This window comes from Cherax quadricarinatus, chromosome 86, assembly GCF_038502225.1.
Source record: "Cherax quadricarinatus isolate ZL_2023a chromosome 86, ASM3850222v1, whole genome shotgun sequence".
Taxonomy (NCBI): Eukaryota; Metazoa; Arthropoda; class Malacostraca; order Decapoda; family Parastacidae; genus Cherax; species Cherax quadricarinatus.
Window position 1 is genome coordinate 8,529,137 of NC_091377.1, and position 14,770 is coordinate 8,543,906.

A 14,770-nucleotide genomic window follows, 5' to 3' on the forward strand; every position below is an offset into this window, starting at 1 on the left:
CTCTGTAATATATATCTTTGATAAATGAGACAGTGCAACATTTGGATATCTTTATTCTAGAAAGGTTTCGCCACACTGGCTTCTTCAGTCCAATGCGGAAAAAGGTGGAATAGGAGGAAGAGTTTGAGGTAATCAGTCCCTTAGCCTTGAGTCGATGTGTTCAGTCCATCACTTAAGACTACATTCACTAATGTATATTCCATACCATTTGGTATGGTAGTTCCCTCCCCTTCTTATCACTGCCAGCAATGGTCGGGGGAGGAGTAGAGGGTAGCAAGAGAGCCTTCTGCTTCACTATCCTTGCCTCAGGCACCTAGATGTTACGCGATGGTCCCTAATCTACAGTAGACAACAGATAGCCTCGGTGTGAACTTTAAAACTGTCTGCTATCTCTCTTAACCATGTACTCCCATGTATTTCTATGTGCCCCTATGTACTCCAAGGTACTTCCATATACTTTCATGTACTCTTGCATCGCAGGATGTTGACGTGCTCATGGCTGGTGGTGATGGCGGTGATAGGGACCTCCAAGGGTAAGATCTTCGAGAAGTGTGAGTTGGCAACACTGCTGGAGAGTAAACACCAGATGCCACGAGACCAAGTCAAAAACTGTACGAACACCTGTGTTTATGTATCCTCTTAAAATATCCTCTTAGTGTATACCTCTTAAAGTATCCTCTTAATGTATATACCCCTTAAAGTATTCTGTTAATGTAAACCTCTTACTGTCCCCGTTCATAGCTTCTATGTTTACGTATTCTGTTTACATCTACTGTTAATATCTTCTGTCACTCCATTTCTCCAGTTAAAGTCTACCTCCTGCACGAGGGTCACTGAGACTTCACCTATAAACCACCAGTTAGTAATACTTTAATACACAAAACAGGAATTAAACTATCAAGTTATGCACCAAGAAATACGAATTTCTCTCATATACACCTCCCACTGTATATACAGAGATACGCTTTTCTCTGTTAACAGGTGATATCACAATACACAGTGGTTATTCAGCATATATATATATAAGAACATAAGAACATAAGAACGAAGGAACACTGCAGAAGGCCTACTGGCCCATGCGAGGCAGGTCCAAGTCCCTACCGGCTTAAGCCAATGCACCCAACCTAGTCAGGTCAGGTCACATTGACTTAAGGGAGGAACACGGCAACCGACCTGTTAGCACAAGCTATCAGGTCTAACTCACACCCACCCACATCTACTCATGTATTTATCCAACCTATTTTTAAAGCTACACAACGTTCTGGCCTCTATAACGGTACTTGGGAGTTTGTTCCACTCATCCACAACTCTATTACCAAACCAGTACTTTCCTATATCCCTCCTGAATCTGAATTTTTCCAACTTAAAACCATTGCTGCGAGTCCTGTCTAGGCTAGATATTTTCAGCACACTATTTACATCCCCTTTATTTATTCCTGTCTTCCACTTATAAACCTCAATCATATCCCCCCTAATTCTACGTCTTTCTAGAGAGTGCAGTTTCAGGGCCCTTAGTCTATCCTCATAGGGAAGGTTTCTGATACATGGGATCATCTTTGTCATCCTCCTTTGTACATTTTCCAGAGAATTTATATCCATTCTGTAATACGGTGACCAAAACTGTGCAGCATAATCTAAATGAGGCCTAACCAAGGATGTATAGAGTTGAAGAACAACCTGAGGACTCCTATTATTTATGCTTCTTGATATGAAGCCAAGGATTCTATTAGCTTTATTGCGAACACTTATGCACTGTTGTCTTGGTTTCAGATTACTGCTAACCAGAACTCCTAAATCTTTTTCGCAATCCGTAATATTAAGATCTACATTATTTAGTTTATATGTGGCATGGTTATTGTCCTGTCCAACATTTAGAACTTTGCATTTGTCTATATTAAACTGCATCTGCCACTTCTCCGACCACTGCATCAGTCTATTCAAATCTTCCTGGAGTGCTCGAATGTCCTCGTCAGAATGAATTCGACGGCCTATTTTGGTGTCATCGGCAAACTTGCCGATGTCGCTCTTTATGCCCTCATCTATGTCGTTTATGTAGATTGTGAACAGCAGGGGGCCCAACACTGTCCCCTGTGGAACACCGCTCGTGACGCTTCCCCACTCTGATTTCTCCCCATTTATGCAAACTCTCTGCTGCCTATTTGTCAACCATGCCTCTATCCAGGAAAAAATTTCTCCTCCTATTCCATGTGCTTTAATTTTCCTCAATAGTCTCTGATGTGGGACCCTGTCAAAAGCCTTACTGAAGTCCATATACACAATATCATATTCATTACCATGATCTACCTCCTCAAATACCTTAGTGAAAAAAGTTAATAAATTCGTAAGGCAGGAACGCCCCTTTGTAAAACCATGCTGAGATTCGTTGATTAATTTATGCTTTTCAAGGTGGCTACGAACTGCCTCGGCAATTATTGATTCCATAAATTTTCCCACTATGGAGGTTAGGCTTATTGGTCTATAGTTCGAAGCTAAGGACCTGTCACCTGTTTTGAAAATAGGTATCACATTTGCCATTTTCCACTTATCTGGCACCATGCCAGTTTGTAGTGATATGTTGAAAAGATTAGCCAAAGGTGTGCTAAGCTCCTCTTTACATTCCTTTAGAACCCTTGCATACAGTTCATCAGGGCCTGGGGATTTGTTAGGTTTTAATTTATCTATTTGCCTAAGGACCATGTCACTTGTGACCCTAATAGTGCACAGTTTATTATCGTCCTGTTCTACATAATTTATCATTACTGGAATATCGCTGGTATCCTCCTGTGTAAAAACTGAGAGGAAGTATGTGTTAAAAATTCTACACATTTCCTTATCACTGTCAGTGAGCTGACCCGAGGAACTTTTGAGTGGGCCTATCTTGTCCCTGATCTTACTTCTGTATACCTGAAAGAATCCTTTTGGGTTAGTCTTCGATTCTCTTGCAACTTTAACCTCATAATCTCTTTTTGCTTTTCTAATTCCCTTTTTTATTTCTCTCTTTAACTGAATATATCGATTTCTTAATTGCCCCTCTCCTCTTTTGATTTGCCTATATATGCCTCTCTTTTGACCAATCAGATATTTTAATCTATTGTTCATCCATTTAGGATCATTTTTGTTTGATCTGATTTCCCTATTTGGAACATAATTTGACTGAGCAGCTAGAACTATGCCCTGGAAAGCATCATATCGGCAACCATCACCACCTACCTGACCCCTAGTCAGGTCATTCCAGTTCAGCCCACCTAAGTAATTTTTCAGTCCTATGAAATCAGCCAAGCGAAAGTCAGGGACGGAGACTTGATTGCCATTATTAGGGGAATTCCATGATATGTTAAAACTGAGTGATTTGTGATCACTCTCCCCAAGCTCATCATTAACCTCAAGATTATTAATTAGTGTTTCCCTACTGGCAAGAACCAAGTCAAGGAGGTTATTTCCCCTAGTTGGCTCTGTCACAAACTGTTTTAAAAAACAATCCTGGATCGTATCAAGAAAGTCACCCGACTCTAAATTTCCTGTCAAATTGCTCCAGTCAATCTGTCTATAGTTGAAATCTCCCATTAGCACAACATTTTCGTATGTAGATGCCTTACGAATTTCGTCCCATAGAAGTTTACTGCACTCCCTATCAAGATTTGGGGCCCTGTAAATCACACCCAAAATTAGTTTTTCTCGGCCCTCGAGAAGCTGTAACCAAACAGATTCAGTGGCTGACAGTTCTAATTTAATATCTTGTCTAACACAACAATTTAAATTGTCTCTGACATACATCGCTACTCCACCACCTTTCCTGTTGACCCTGTCAGTGTGGAATAATTTATAGCCTTGTATGTGACATTCAGAGGGCATCTCTCTATCTTTCAGATTGAGCCAGGTCTCTGTTATAGCAATAATATCTATGTTTCCTGCACTTGCAATTAATCTTAGCTCATCTATCTTATTTCTAACACTCCTGCTATTAGTATAGTAAACCTTAAGGGAGCTAGTCCCTTGCTGCCCTCTGCTGTCCCCCTTTGTTTGCTGACCTGATCTATTGTCTTTATTTATAACTTCATGCTGAATGCCTTTTATACATTTACTGTTTCCAACCCTAGTGTTGCAACCTGCTTGTTTCCCACACACACCCATACCTCTATCTTCCATCAGTTTAAAATCATAGGCATTTCACCAATGGCCTTCTCAATCGAGTCTGCAAGTGCTACCACCCCTGCCCCAGAGAGATGAACCCCATCCCTTGCATACATATCATGTTTGCCATAAAAGTTGTTCCAGTTGTCAATGAATGGGATTGCAAGTTCCTTGCAGTATCTGTCTAGCCAGCAATTTACACCAATTGCCCTAGACAACCATTCATTTCCTACTCCCCTTCTAGGCAAGATGCTACATATGATTGGGATCCCTCCCTTAGACTTAATGAAATCTATAGCTGACCTGTACTTATCTAGCAGCTCTTCTCTCCTACCCTTCCCAATATCATTTCCACCAGCACTGAGACAGATAATGGGCTTGTTCCCATTACCTGACATGATATTATCCAGTCTGTTGACAATGTCCCCAACACCAGCTCCAGGGAAGCACACTCTATCTCTCATCTTCTTATTCCTATTACAAAAAGCACGGTCAACATATCTTACCTGAGAGTCACCAACCACAAGAATGCGCTTACCTTCATTAGCAGGGGCAGTAGTACCCTTACCTTCACTGGCCACTGAAGTACATTCATCCTGGAGAACAGAGAAGCGATTTCCTACCTTCAGATCTTCACTCTTAACTTTCCTTACTCTGATGCGCCTCCCATTACTGTGAACAACTCGCCACTTGTAGCAGGTGCTGGGCTGCACCTCACTGCTGGTAGCCGTTGCTACCTCCCCACCTACAGCCTCCTCACAGTGAGAGACAGACTGCACCTCACTGCTAGAAGCCTCATTCCCCACATCTCCAACCACCTCACACTCTCTCCCAGGCCCATTGAGGTGGACCTTCAGCCTCCTAATCTCCTCCTGGAGAAGCAAGACCTCCTCCTTCAACTCTCCAACCTCAGTTTTTAAAACACTGCAGAAGCAAGCCATGCTTTGTAACCGTCCACGCTACAGTAAACGTTCACAGTAAACAGGTGATTTCAGAATATGCAAAACAACCACTGTGAAAGAATAGAGAAGTTCCAAGCGCTTTCATGACTACTCACATTATCAAGGAACAATGAAAATAAAGCATCAAAAGAAGGTATATAAAGGGGTAGCCCACACCTCACTATCAGATCCCACAACAACGAAACACCTGACGCGAGACAGCAGGCCCGCCGGCCGAACTAGACAGGTCCTTCATACAACCCACCAACAAACTATTCTACCCAAGAAATAAGAAATTTAAAAAATTATTATTTGTCCAATGTATTATTAAATTCTTCCCAAATTCTATTAATTATAAATGGGTCTAATTTATATAAACCAAAGGAAATATTCATATTATTGTCAAAACTGCTTTTTATGAAACAAGATTCAATTATATTCCTGTCGACCATGGACTTGCTTGATACTACTTTCTCAACTTTTTGAAAATCAATTGGATGGTTAATATCTCTTACATGAATAAATAGAGCATTGGAATTTTGTCTAGTTCTAATGCTATATTTATGTTGTTTTAATCTTAGTTCGAGATTTTTACCAGTTTGTTGATGCAAAATTTGTATTTAATGATAAGTTTTACACTCAGAACTTTGGTATGGCAATGGGAAATCCTCTTTCACCTGTTCTTAGTAACCTATACATGGAATTTTTTGAAACAAGGTTGCTTAACACAATCCTCCCTAATAGAGCTAAATGGTTCAGATATGTTGATGATATTTTGTGTCTTATGCCCAAAAATGTAGATATACACCATTTCCTTGGCAAATTAAATAGCTTAGCCCATTCTATAAATTTTATTTTTGAATTTGAAGAAAATAACTCATTGCCTTTTCTAGATGTTTTAATTATTAAGGGTAATAATGAATTCAAATTTAAAATTTACAGAAAACCTACAAATAACTGTTCCTATGTCCATTATTATTCTTCCCATCAAGATAGAGTTAAACTGTTTGGTTTTTCATCAATGTTTTTGAGAGCTTTACGAATTTGTAGTCCAGAGTTCGTAGATGAGGAAATATCCAAAATTTATGAAATAGGTAATTATTTGAAATACCCAAGAAATGTAATTGATAAATCTTTTAAAGTTGCTAGAAATACTTTTTGCAATCCAAAAAGGGACAACCAGCCTTATTCAACTAAAAATATGTTGGTTCTCCCTTACCATGAAAACTTGGTTGATATGCCTTCTCTTCTTAAGACTTTTAATATTAAAGTTGTATTCAAAAATTTTGATTCAGTAAAAAAACTTTTGATAAAGAATTCCTTCCAAAATGCTGATGGATGTGTCTATAAGATTCCTTGTAAAATTTGCGATAAAGTTTATTACGGTCAAACTGGTAAAAATCTCGAACTAAGATTAAAACAACATAAATATAGCATTAGAACTGGACAAGATTCCAATGCTCTATTTATTTATGTAAGAGATTTTAACCATCCAATTGATTTTCAAAAAGTTGAGAAAGTAGTATCAAGGAAGTCCATGGTCGACAGGAATATAATTGAATCTTGTTTCATAAAAAGCAGTTTTGACAATAATATGAATATTTCCTTTGGTTTATATAAATTAGACCCATTTATAATTAATAGAATTTGGGAAGAATTTAATAATACATTGGACAAATAATATTTTTTTAAATTTCTTATTTCTTGGGTAGAATAGTTTGTTGGTGGGTTGTATGAAGGACCTGTCTAGTTCGGTCGGCGGGCCTGCTGTCTCGCGTCAGATGTTTCGTTGTTGTGGGATCTGATAGTGAGGTGTGGGCTACCCCTTTATATACCTTCCTTTGATGCTTTACTTTCATTGTTCCTTGATAAAGTGAGTAGTCACGAAAGCGCTTGAAACTTCTCTATTCTTTCACAGTGGTTGTTTTGCATATATATATATATATATATATATATATATATATATATATATATATATATATATATATATATATATATATATATATATATATATATATATATATATATATATATATATATATATATATATATATATATATATATATATATATATATATATATATATATATATATATATATATATATATATATATATATATATATATATGATTCCTAAAGATTAAATTCAATAATTATCTGATTCTTGTAAAACAGAGTTTATATTTATTTGATGTATATGGATTCTAATGAATCCATATCCTTTCACTGAATTCCCATATGTAAAATTTAAGGACATTTCGTGACAGTGGAGTGTTTGGATATTTCATGAATCAGTTATACTGGAATATTTCGTGACTTAGCAATATTTACATCTCTATGACAATTCGTTTCTTGTGCAGATTCGTGTTAATAAGATTAATGTTTATGTCTATCTTTCACTGATATTTTGTTCCTCTCTTCACTCCCATTCCCCAATCTACCTTATCAAAACAACGATATTCACACACCACGATCACCACCACGCATCACCACCACCACACTTCACCACCACTCCTCCAACACCACCATAACAGGGGTCTGTATTGCGCAGTACGAGTCCACATTCAACACCGAGGCTGTCAACCATGGCAACTGGGATGGAAGTAAGGACTATGGACTCTTCCAACTAAGCAACAAGTTCTGGTGTCAGGATGGCAACTGGCAAGGCAAGAACGTCTGCAAGATGTCATGCACAGGTAAGAGAATACATGAGAGTACATGGGAGTACATGGGAAAGACAACAGTGCTTTCGTCCTCACCAAGACTATCTTCTGAGCAGAACTGTCACTTATAGATAGATTAAGAACTATTCCGCGAATGACATGGTGTGACCTGGCGAATGACCTGGTGTTCCTGTTTCAGATCTGCTGGATGACAGCCTAACGGATGACCTGGCCTGCATCCAGAAAATCATTAAGGATACCGAAAGATGGAAGGGAAAGGGTACAGGACTAACAGCCTGGTCAGTACTAATATATATATAAATATATATATATATATATATATATATATATATATATATATATATATATATATATATATATATATATATATATATATATATATATATATATATATATATATGTATATATATATATATATATATGTATATATATATATATATATATATATATATATTCTAGGTAGTGGGTTGGTAGACAGCAACCGCCCAGGGAGGTACTACCGTCCTGCCAAGTGAGTGTATAACGAAAGCCTGTAATTGTTTTACATGATGGTAGGATTGCTGGTGTCCTTTTTTTCTGTCTCATAAACATGCAAGATTACAGGTACGTCTTGCTACTTCTTCTTACACTTAGGTCACACTACACATGCATGTACAAGCATATATATGTATATATACACATCCCTCTGGGTTTTCTTCTATTTTCTTTCTAGTTCTTGTTGTTGTTTATTTCCTCTTATCTCCATGGGGAAGTGGAACAGAATTCTTCCTCCGTAAGCCATGCGTGTTGTAAGAGGCGACTAAAATGCCAGGAGCAAGGGGCTAGTAACCCCTTCTCCCGTATAAATTACTAAATTTATATATATATATATATATATATATATATATATATATATATATATATATATATATATATGTATATGAGTATATTGTATATATTATTATTTTTTTATTTTTTTTTATTATCACACTGGCCGATTCCCACCAAGGTTCGGTGGCCCGAAAAAGAAAAACTTTCACCATCATTCACTCCATCACTGTCTTGCCAGATGGGTGCTTTACACTACAGTTTTTAAACTGCAACATTAACACCCCTCCTTCAGAGTGCAGGCACTGTACTTCCCATCTCCAGGACTCAAGTCCGGCCTGCCGGTTTCCCTGAACCCCTTCATAAATGTTACTTTGCTCACACTCCAACAGCACGTCAAGTATTAAAAACCATTTGTCTCCATTCACTCCTATCAAACACGCTCACGCATGCCTGCTGGAAGTCCAAGCCCCTTGCTCACAAAACCTCCTTTACCCCCTCCCTCCAACCTTTCCTAGGCCGACCCCTACCCCGCCTTCCTTCCACTACAGACTGATACACTCTTGAAGTCACTCTGTTTCGCTCCATTCTCTCTACATGTCCGAACCACCTCAACAACCCTTCCTCAGCCCTCTGGACAACAGTTTTGGTAATCCCGCACCTCCTCCTAACTTCCAAACCAAGAATTCTCGGCATTATATTCACACCACACATTGCCCTCAGACATGACATCTCCACTGCCTCCAGCCTTCTCCTCGCTGCAACATTCATCACCCATGCCTCACACCCATAAAAGAGCGTTGGTAAAACTATACTCTCATACATTCCCCTCTTTGCCTCCAAGGACAAAGTTCTTTGTCTCCACAGACTCCTAAGTGCACCGCTCACCCTTTCCCCTCATCAATTCTATGATTCACCTCATCTTTCATACACCCATCCGCTGATACGTCCACTCCCAAATATCTGAATACATTCACCTCCTCCATACTCTCTCCCTCCAATCTGATATCCAATCTTTCATCACCTAATCTTTTTGTTATCCTCATAACCTTACTCTTTCCTGTATTCACTTTTAATTTTCTTCTTTTGCACACCCTACCAAATTCATCCACCAATCTCTGCAACTTCTCTTCAGAATCTCCCAAGAGCACAGTGTCATCAGCAAAGAGCAACTGTGACAACTCCCACTTTATGTGTGATTCTTTATCTTTTAACTCCACGCCTCTTACCAAGACCCTCGCATTTACTTCTCTTTACAACCCCATCTATAAATATATTAAACAACCACGGTGACATCACACATCCTTGTCTAAGGCCTACTTTTACTGGGAAATAATTTCCCTCTTTCCTACATACTCTGACTTGAGCCTCACTATCCTCGTAAAAACTCTTCACTGCTTTCAGTAACCTACCTCCTACACCATACACCTGCAACATCTGCCACATTGCCCCCCTATCCACCCTGTCATACGCCTTTTCCAAATCCATAAATGCCACAAAGACCTCTTTAGCCTTATCTAAATACTGTTCACTTATATGTTTCACTGTAAACACCTGGTCCACACACCCCCTACCTTTCCTAAAGCCTCCTTGTTCATCTGCTATCCTATTCTCCGTCTTACTCTTAATTCTTTCAATAATAACTCTACCATACACTTTACCAGGTATACTCAACAGACTTATCCCCCTATAATTTTTGCACTCTCTTTTGTCCCCTTTGCCTTTATACAAAGGAACTATGCATGCTCTCTGCCAATCCCTAGGTACCTTACCCTCTTCCATACATTTATTAAATAATTGCACCAACCGCTCCAAAACTATATCCCCACCTGCTTTTAACATTTCTATCTTTATCCCATCAATCCCGGCTGCCTTACCCCCTTTCATTTTACCTACTGCCTCACGAACTTCCCTCACACTCGCAACTGGCTCTTCCTCACTCCTACAAGATGTTATTCCTCCTTACCCTATACACGAAATCACACCTTCCCTATCTTCATCAACATTTAACAATTCCTCAAAACTATTCCCTCCATCTTCCCAATACATCTAACTCTCCATTTAATAACTCTCCTCTCCTATTTTTAACTGACAAACCCATTTGTTCTCTAGGCTTCCTTACCTTGTTAATCTCACTCCAAAACTTTTTCTTATTTTCAACAAAATTTGTTGATAACATCTCACCCACTCTCTCATTTGCTCTCTTTTTACATTGCTTCACCACTCTCTTAACCTCTCTCTTTTTCTCCATATACTCTTCCCTCCTTGCATCACTTCTACTTTGTAAAAACTTCTCATATGCTAACTTTTTCTCCCTTACTACTCTCTTTACTTCATCATTCCACCAATCGCTCCTCTTCCCTCCCGCACCCACTTTCCTGTAACCACAAACTTCTGCTGAACACTCTAACACTACATTTTTAAACCTACCCCATACCTCTTCGACCCCATTTCCTATGCTCTCATTAGCCCATCTATCTTCCAACAGCTGTTTATATCTTACCCTAACTGCCTCCTCTTTTAGTTTATAAACCTTCACCTCTCTCTTCCGTGATGCTTCTATTCTCCTTGTATCCCATCTACCTTTTACTCTCAGTGTAGCTACAACTAGAAAGTGATCTGATATATCTGTGGCCCCTCTATGAACATGTACATCCTGAAGTCTACTCAACAGTCTTTTATCTACCAATACTTAATCCAACAACCTACTGTCATTTCGCCCTACATCATATCTTGTATACTTATTTATCCTCTTTTTCTTAAAATATGTAATACCTATAACTAAACCCCTTTCTATACAAAGTTCAATCAAAGGGCTCCCATTATCATTTACACCTGGCACCCCAAACTTACCTACCACACCCTCTCTAAAAGTTTCTCCTACTTTAGCATTCAGGTCCCCTACCACAATTACTCTCTCACTTGGTTCAAAGGTTCCTATCCATTCACTTAACATCTCCCAAAATCTCTCTCTCTCCTCTACATTCCTCTCTTCTCCATGTGCATACACGCTTATTATGACCCACTTTTTGCATCCAACCTTTACTTTAATCCACATAATTCTTGAATTTACACATTCATATTCTCTTTTCTCCTTCCATAACTGATCATTCAACATTACTGCTACCCCTTCCTTTGCTCCAACATATATATATATATATATATATATATATATATATATATATATATATATATATATATATATATATATATATATATATATATATATATATATATATATATATATATATATATATATATATATATATGCAAAATAACTAATGTGAAAAAACAGTGAAATTCGAAGCACTTTCGTGATTTCTCACATTAACCAAAGTACAGTTATAAAGATTTTGGTTATTTCAATTATCAAAAAAAGTAACATAAGTATAAATCATCTAGGATAACCCTATAATAGTCAGACGGAGTGAATTATTTCCAGTGGGGTCCTCTTCTAAGTGCGGATTTTCAATCCTCTTGTAGCAATAATTTAGCGTTCTACTTCATTATCGTCATTGTTTTTTTTCTCCTCAGGGTTGCATACGTGAACAAGTGCGAGAATCGTGATCTAAACGAGTACATGTCCGAGTGTTGGTCAGGGGCCTCCAACATCATCAACATTAAAGACGAGTCTCCCCAGAAACCTGCGACTCAGACAGAAAACGAGAAACCTGTGGAAGCTGGGGAAGACTATCCTATTATCAACCTCGTACGTGTTCCTATCGGACCTGGCCTACACACTCCCTTCTCACCAGTAGTTTACAACAGCAACCAACCGCTGCCCAGACCTACTGTCGTTGGCAACCCATTAAGCCACATCTACCAGGTTTTATACAACAAGAGAAAGTAATTGAGTATCTTTCTGTACCCCTCAAACAATATATTTATGTAATATACAGAGGTTATAATCTTGCCTGATTTTTACTGTAGCTTACAGCTAGGCATTAAATAATATTTCACAAGGACTCCACAAAAAATAAGTCACGATATATGTTTTTTTGGGGGGTTATCGTTGGTAATTTACACATATGTTACTATGTGTGACCCCGTGGCCACGCTGGAAAAGATATCGCTCCACACACTGAGGTCCCGTGTTCGATTCCCGGTAGGGTAGAAACATTTCGATGCGTTTCCTTACACCTGCTGTCCTGTTCACCTAGCAGCAAGTAGGTACCTGGGTGTTAGTGGAGTGGTGTGGGTGGCATCCTGGGGGACAAGATTGAGGACCACAATGGAAATAAGACAGACAGTCCTTGGTTATATTGGGTGGCTAACCCTCCGGGGTTAAAAATCTGAACGAAATCTTATCTTAATTGTACTTACGTGTACCTATACCTAAATAGATTTATGTATCACCAGTAGGCACATACCTTCACGGTACCATGGACCTAAATGCATTCAAATTTAAAAAGAGAATTAATTCTTTTAATGGAGGCAAAGTCAGTGTGGCAGCTGTGTCAGTAAGACAAGTGATAACGTCCCTGATGGGCGAAACGTTTTTTAAATAAAATGGTATAAACTGCATTGTGTGTTTTATTTATCTACTGTAGGTAAACCCTTCTGTTGTATTAACGCATTGTCAGCGTCTGATGGTAGGAAACGCTCTTGCCTCACATACTGAGTGTCCGTGGTTCGATCCCCGGCGGGGAAACATTGGGCGTGTTACACCTGCTGTTCCTGTTCACCTAGCAGTAAGTAGGTACCTGGGTGTTAGTAACCTTACACCAGCTGTTCCTGTTCACCTAGCAGTAAGTAGGTACCTGGGTGTTAGTAACCTTACACCTGCTGTTCCTGTTCACCTAGCAGTAAGTAGGTACTTGGGCGTTAGTAACCTTACACCTGCTGTTCCTGTTCACCTAGCAGTAAGTAGGTACTTGGGTGTTAGTAACCTTACACCTGGTGTTCCTGTTCACATAGCAGTAAGTAGGTACTTGGGTGTTAGTAACCTTACACCTGCTGCTCCTGTTCACCTAGCAGTAAGTAGGTACTTGGGTGTTAGTAACCTTACACCTGCTGTTCCTGTTCACCTAGCAGTAAGTAGGTACTTGGGTGCTAGTAACCTTACACCTGCTGTTCCTGTTCACCTAGCAGTAAGTAGGTACCTGGGTGTTAGTGGACTGGTGTGGGTGGCATCCTGGGGAACAAGACTGAAGAATCGTAATGGAAATAGGACAGACAGTCCTCGACGACGCACTGACTTTCTTGGGTTATCTGGTGGCTAACCCTCCGGGGTAAAAAATCCCAACAAAATCTCTTATCTTAATGGTAGATAAGACAGATGGGCAACAGTTAGGCAGCTTTATTTCGAAACGTTTCTCCTACACAGCAGGCTTCTTCAGTCGAGTACAGAAAGTAGGCAGGAACAGTAGAGATGTGAAGACGATGTAATCAGTCCATCACCCTTGAAGTCGTAGATTTGAGGTTGTCAGTCCCTCAGCCTGGAGAAGAGTTCTGTTACATAGTCTGAAACAATCGGAAGATCAAGCTACAGTGTAGAGGCTTATATACTGCCGGAAGGAGAGGTGCAGAGTAGTAGTAGTAGAGAGAATGTAGTCACTGAGAGGTCACGTCCTTCTCAGATCCGACAATTCTCACTTGAAAAAGTTGTCCAAGGTGTTTTCTCTTCTGTACCAAGATGCCATTGTGTTGCAGTGTCTGACAGAGTGAATATCAAAATGGTATACAATACCGACAGTTTGGTAAGTGAGACATATAGGCAACAGTTATGCAACTATATTCAGAAACGTTTCGCCTACACAGTAGGCTTCTTAAGTCGAGTACAGAAAGTAGGCAGGAGCAGTAGAGATGTTTACCTTGTACATGTACCTATACATATACTTACCTAATACGTGTTACCTAATACATGTTACCTAATACATGTTACCTGATGCATGTTACAAGCACTGACTGTCTGGGTGTCCCAGCAAGGAGGGGCAAGCCCCTATCAATCAATAAATACATTCCCTAGAGATGATTATTAATTTCTAATATATATTCATTATCCTCTATTTTTCATTGTATTCCAACAAATTGATAATTAAATTTCAGAGTGAAATCTATTATAATTTAACATTCATAATTTTTTTTTATATCGTCAGAAAAATATGGTCTACTTATTCTATCTTCACCTGTTTGTATACCTGAATAAACTTATTTACAATAGTCACATATCAAGAAATCTTCATTTTCTTTTATTACAGTTCTGGC

The 14,770-nt window shown here is 38.8% G+C and overlaps 1 protein-coding gene across 1 annotated transcript; it reads left to right on the forward strand.

Moving 5' to 3' along the window:
* The first annotated feature begins 449 nt into the window (after window positions 1-449).
* LOC138855247 (lysozyme C-like) lies at window positions 450-13,087 on the forward strand. Its single transcript, XM_070103614.1, has 4 exons — window positions 450-611; window positions 7,607-7,768; window positions 7,935-8,034; window positions 12,098-13,087. Exons 1-4 carry the CDS (start codon window positions 482-484, stop codon window positions 12,411-12,413), a joined length of 708 nt encoding a protein of 235 aa, XP_069959715.1. The 5' UTR covers window positions 450-481; the 3' UTR covers window positions 12,414-13,087.
* The last annotated feature ends 1,683 nt before the right edge of the window (window positions 13,088-14,770 follow it).

Excerpts from the sequence above, each read along its gene's own strand:
- LOC138855247 (XM_070103614.1), top strand. The coding sequence starts at position 482 with ATGTTGACGTGCTCATGGCTGGTGGTGATGGCGGTGATAGGGACCTCC. Across the intron at positions 7,769-7,934 it reads CTGCAAGATGTCATGCACAG|ATCTGCTGGATGACAGCCTA; the intron begins GTAAGAGAATAC and ends TTCCTGTTTCAG. Across the intron at positions 8,035-12,097 it reads GGTACAGGACTAACAGCCTG|GGTTGCATACGTGAACAAGT; the intron begins GTCAGTACTAAT and ends TTTTCTCCTCAG.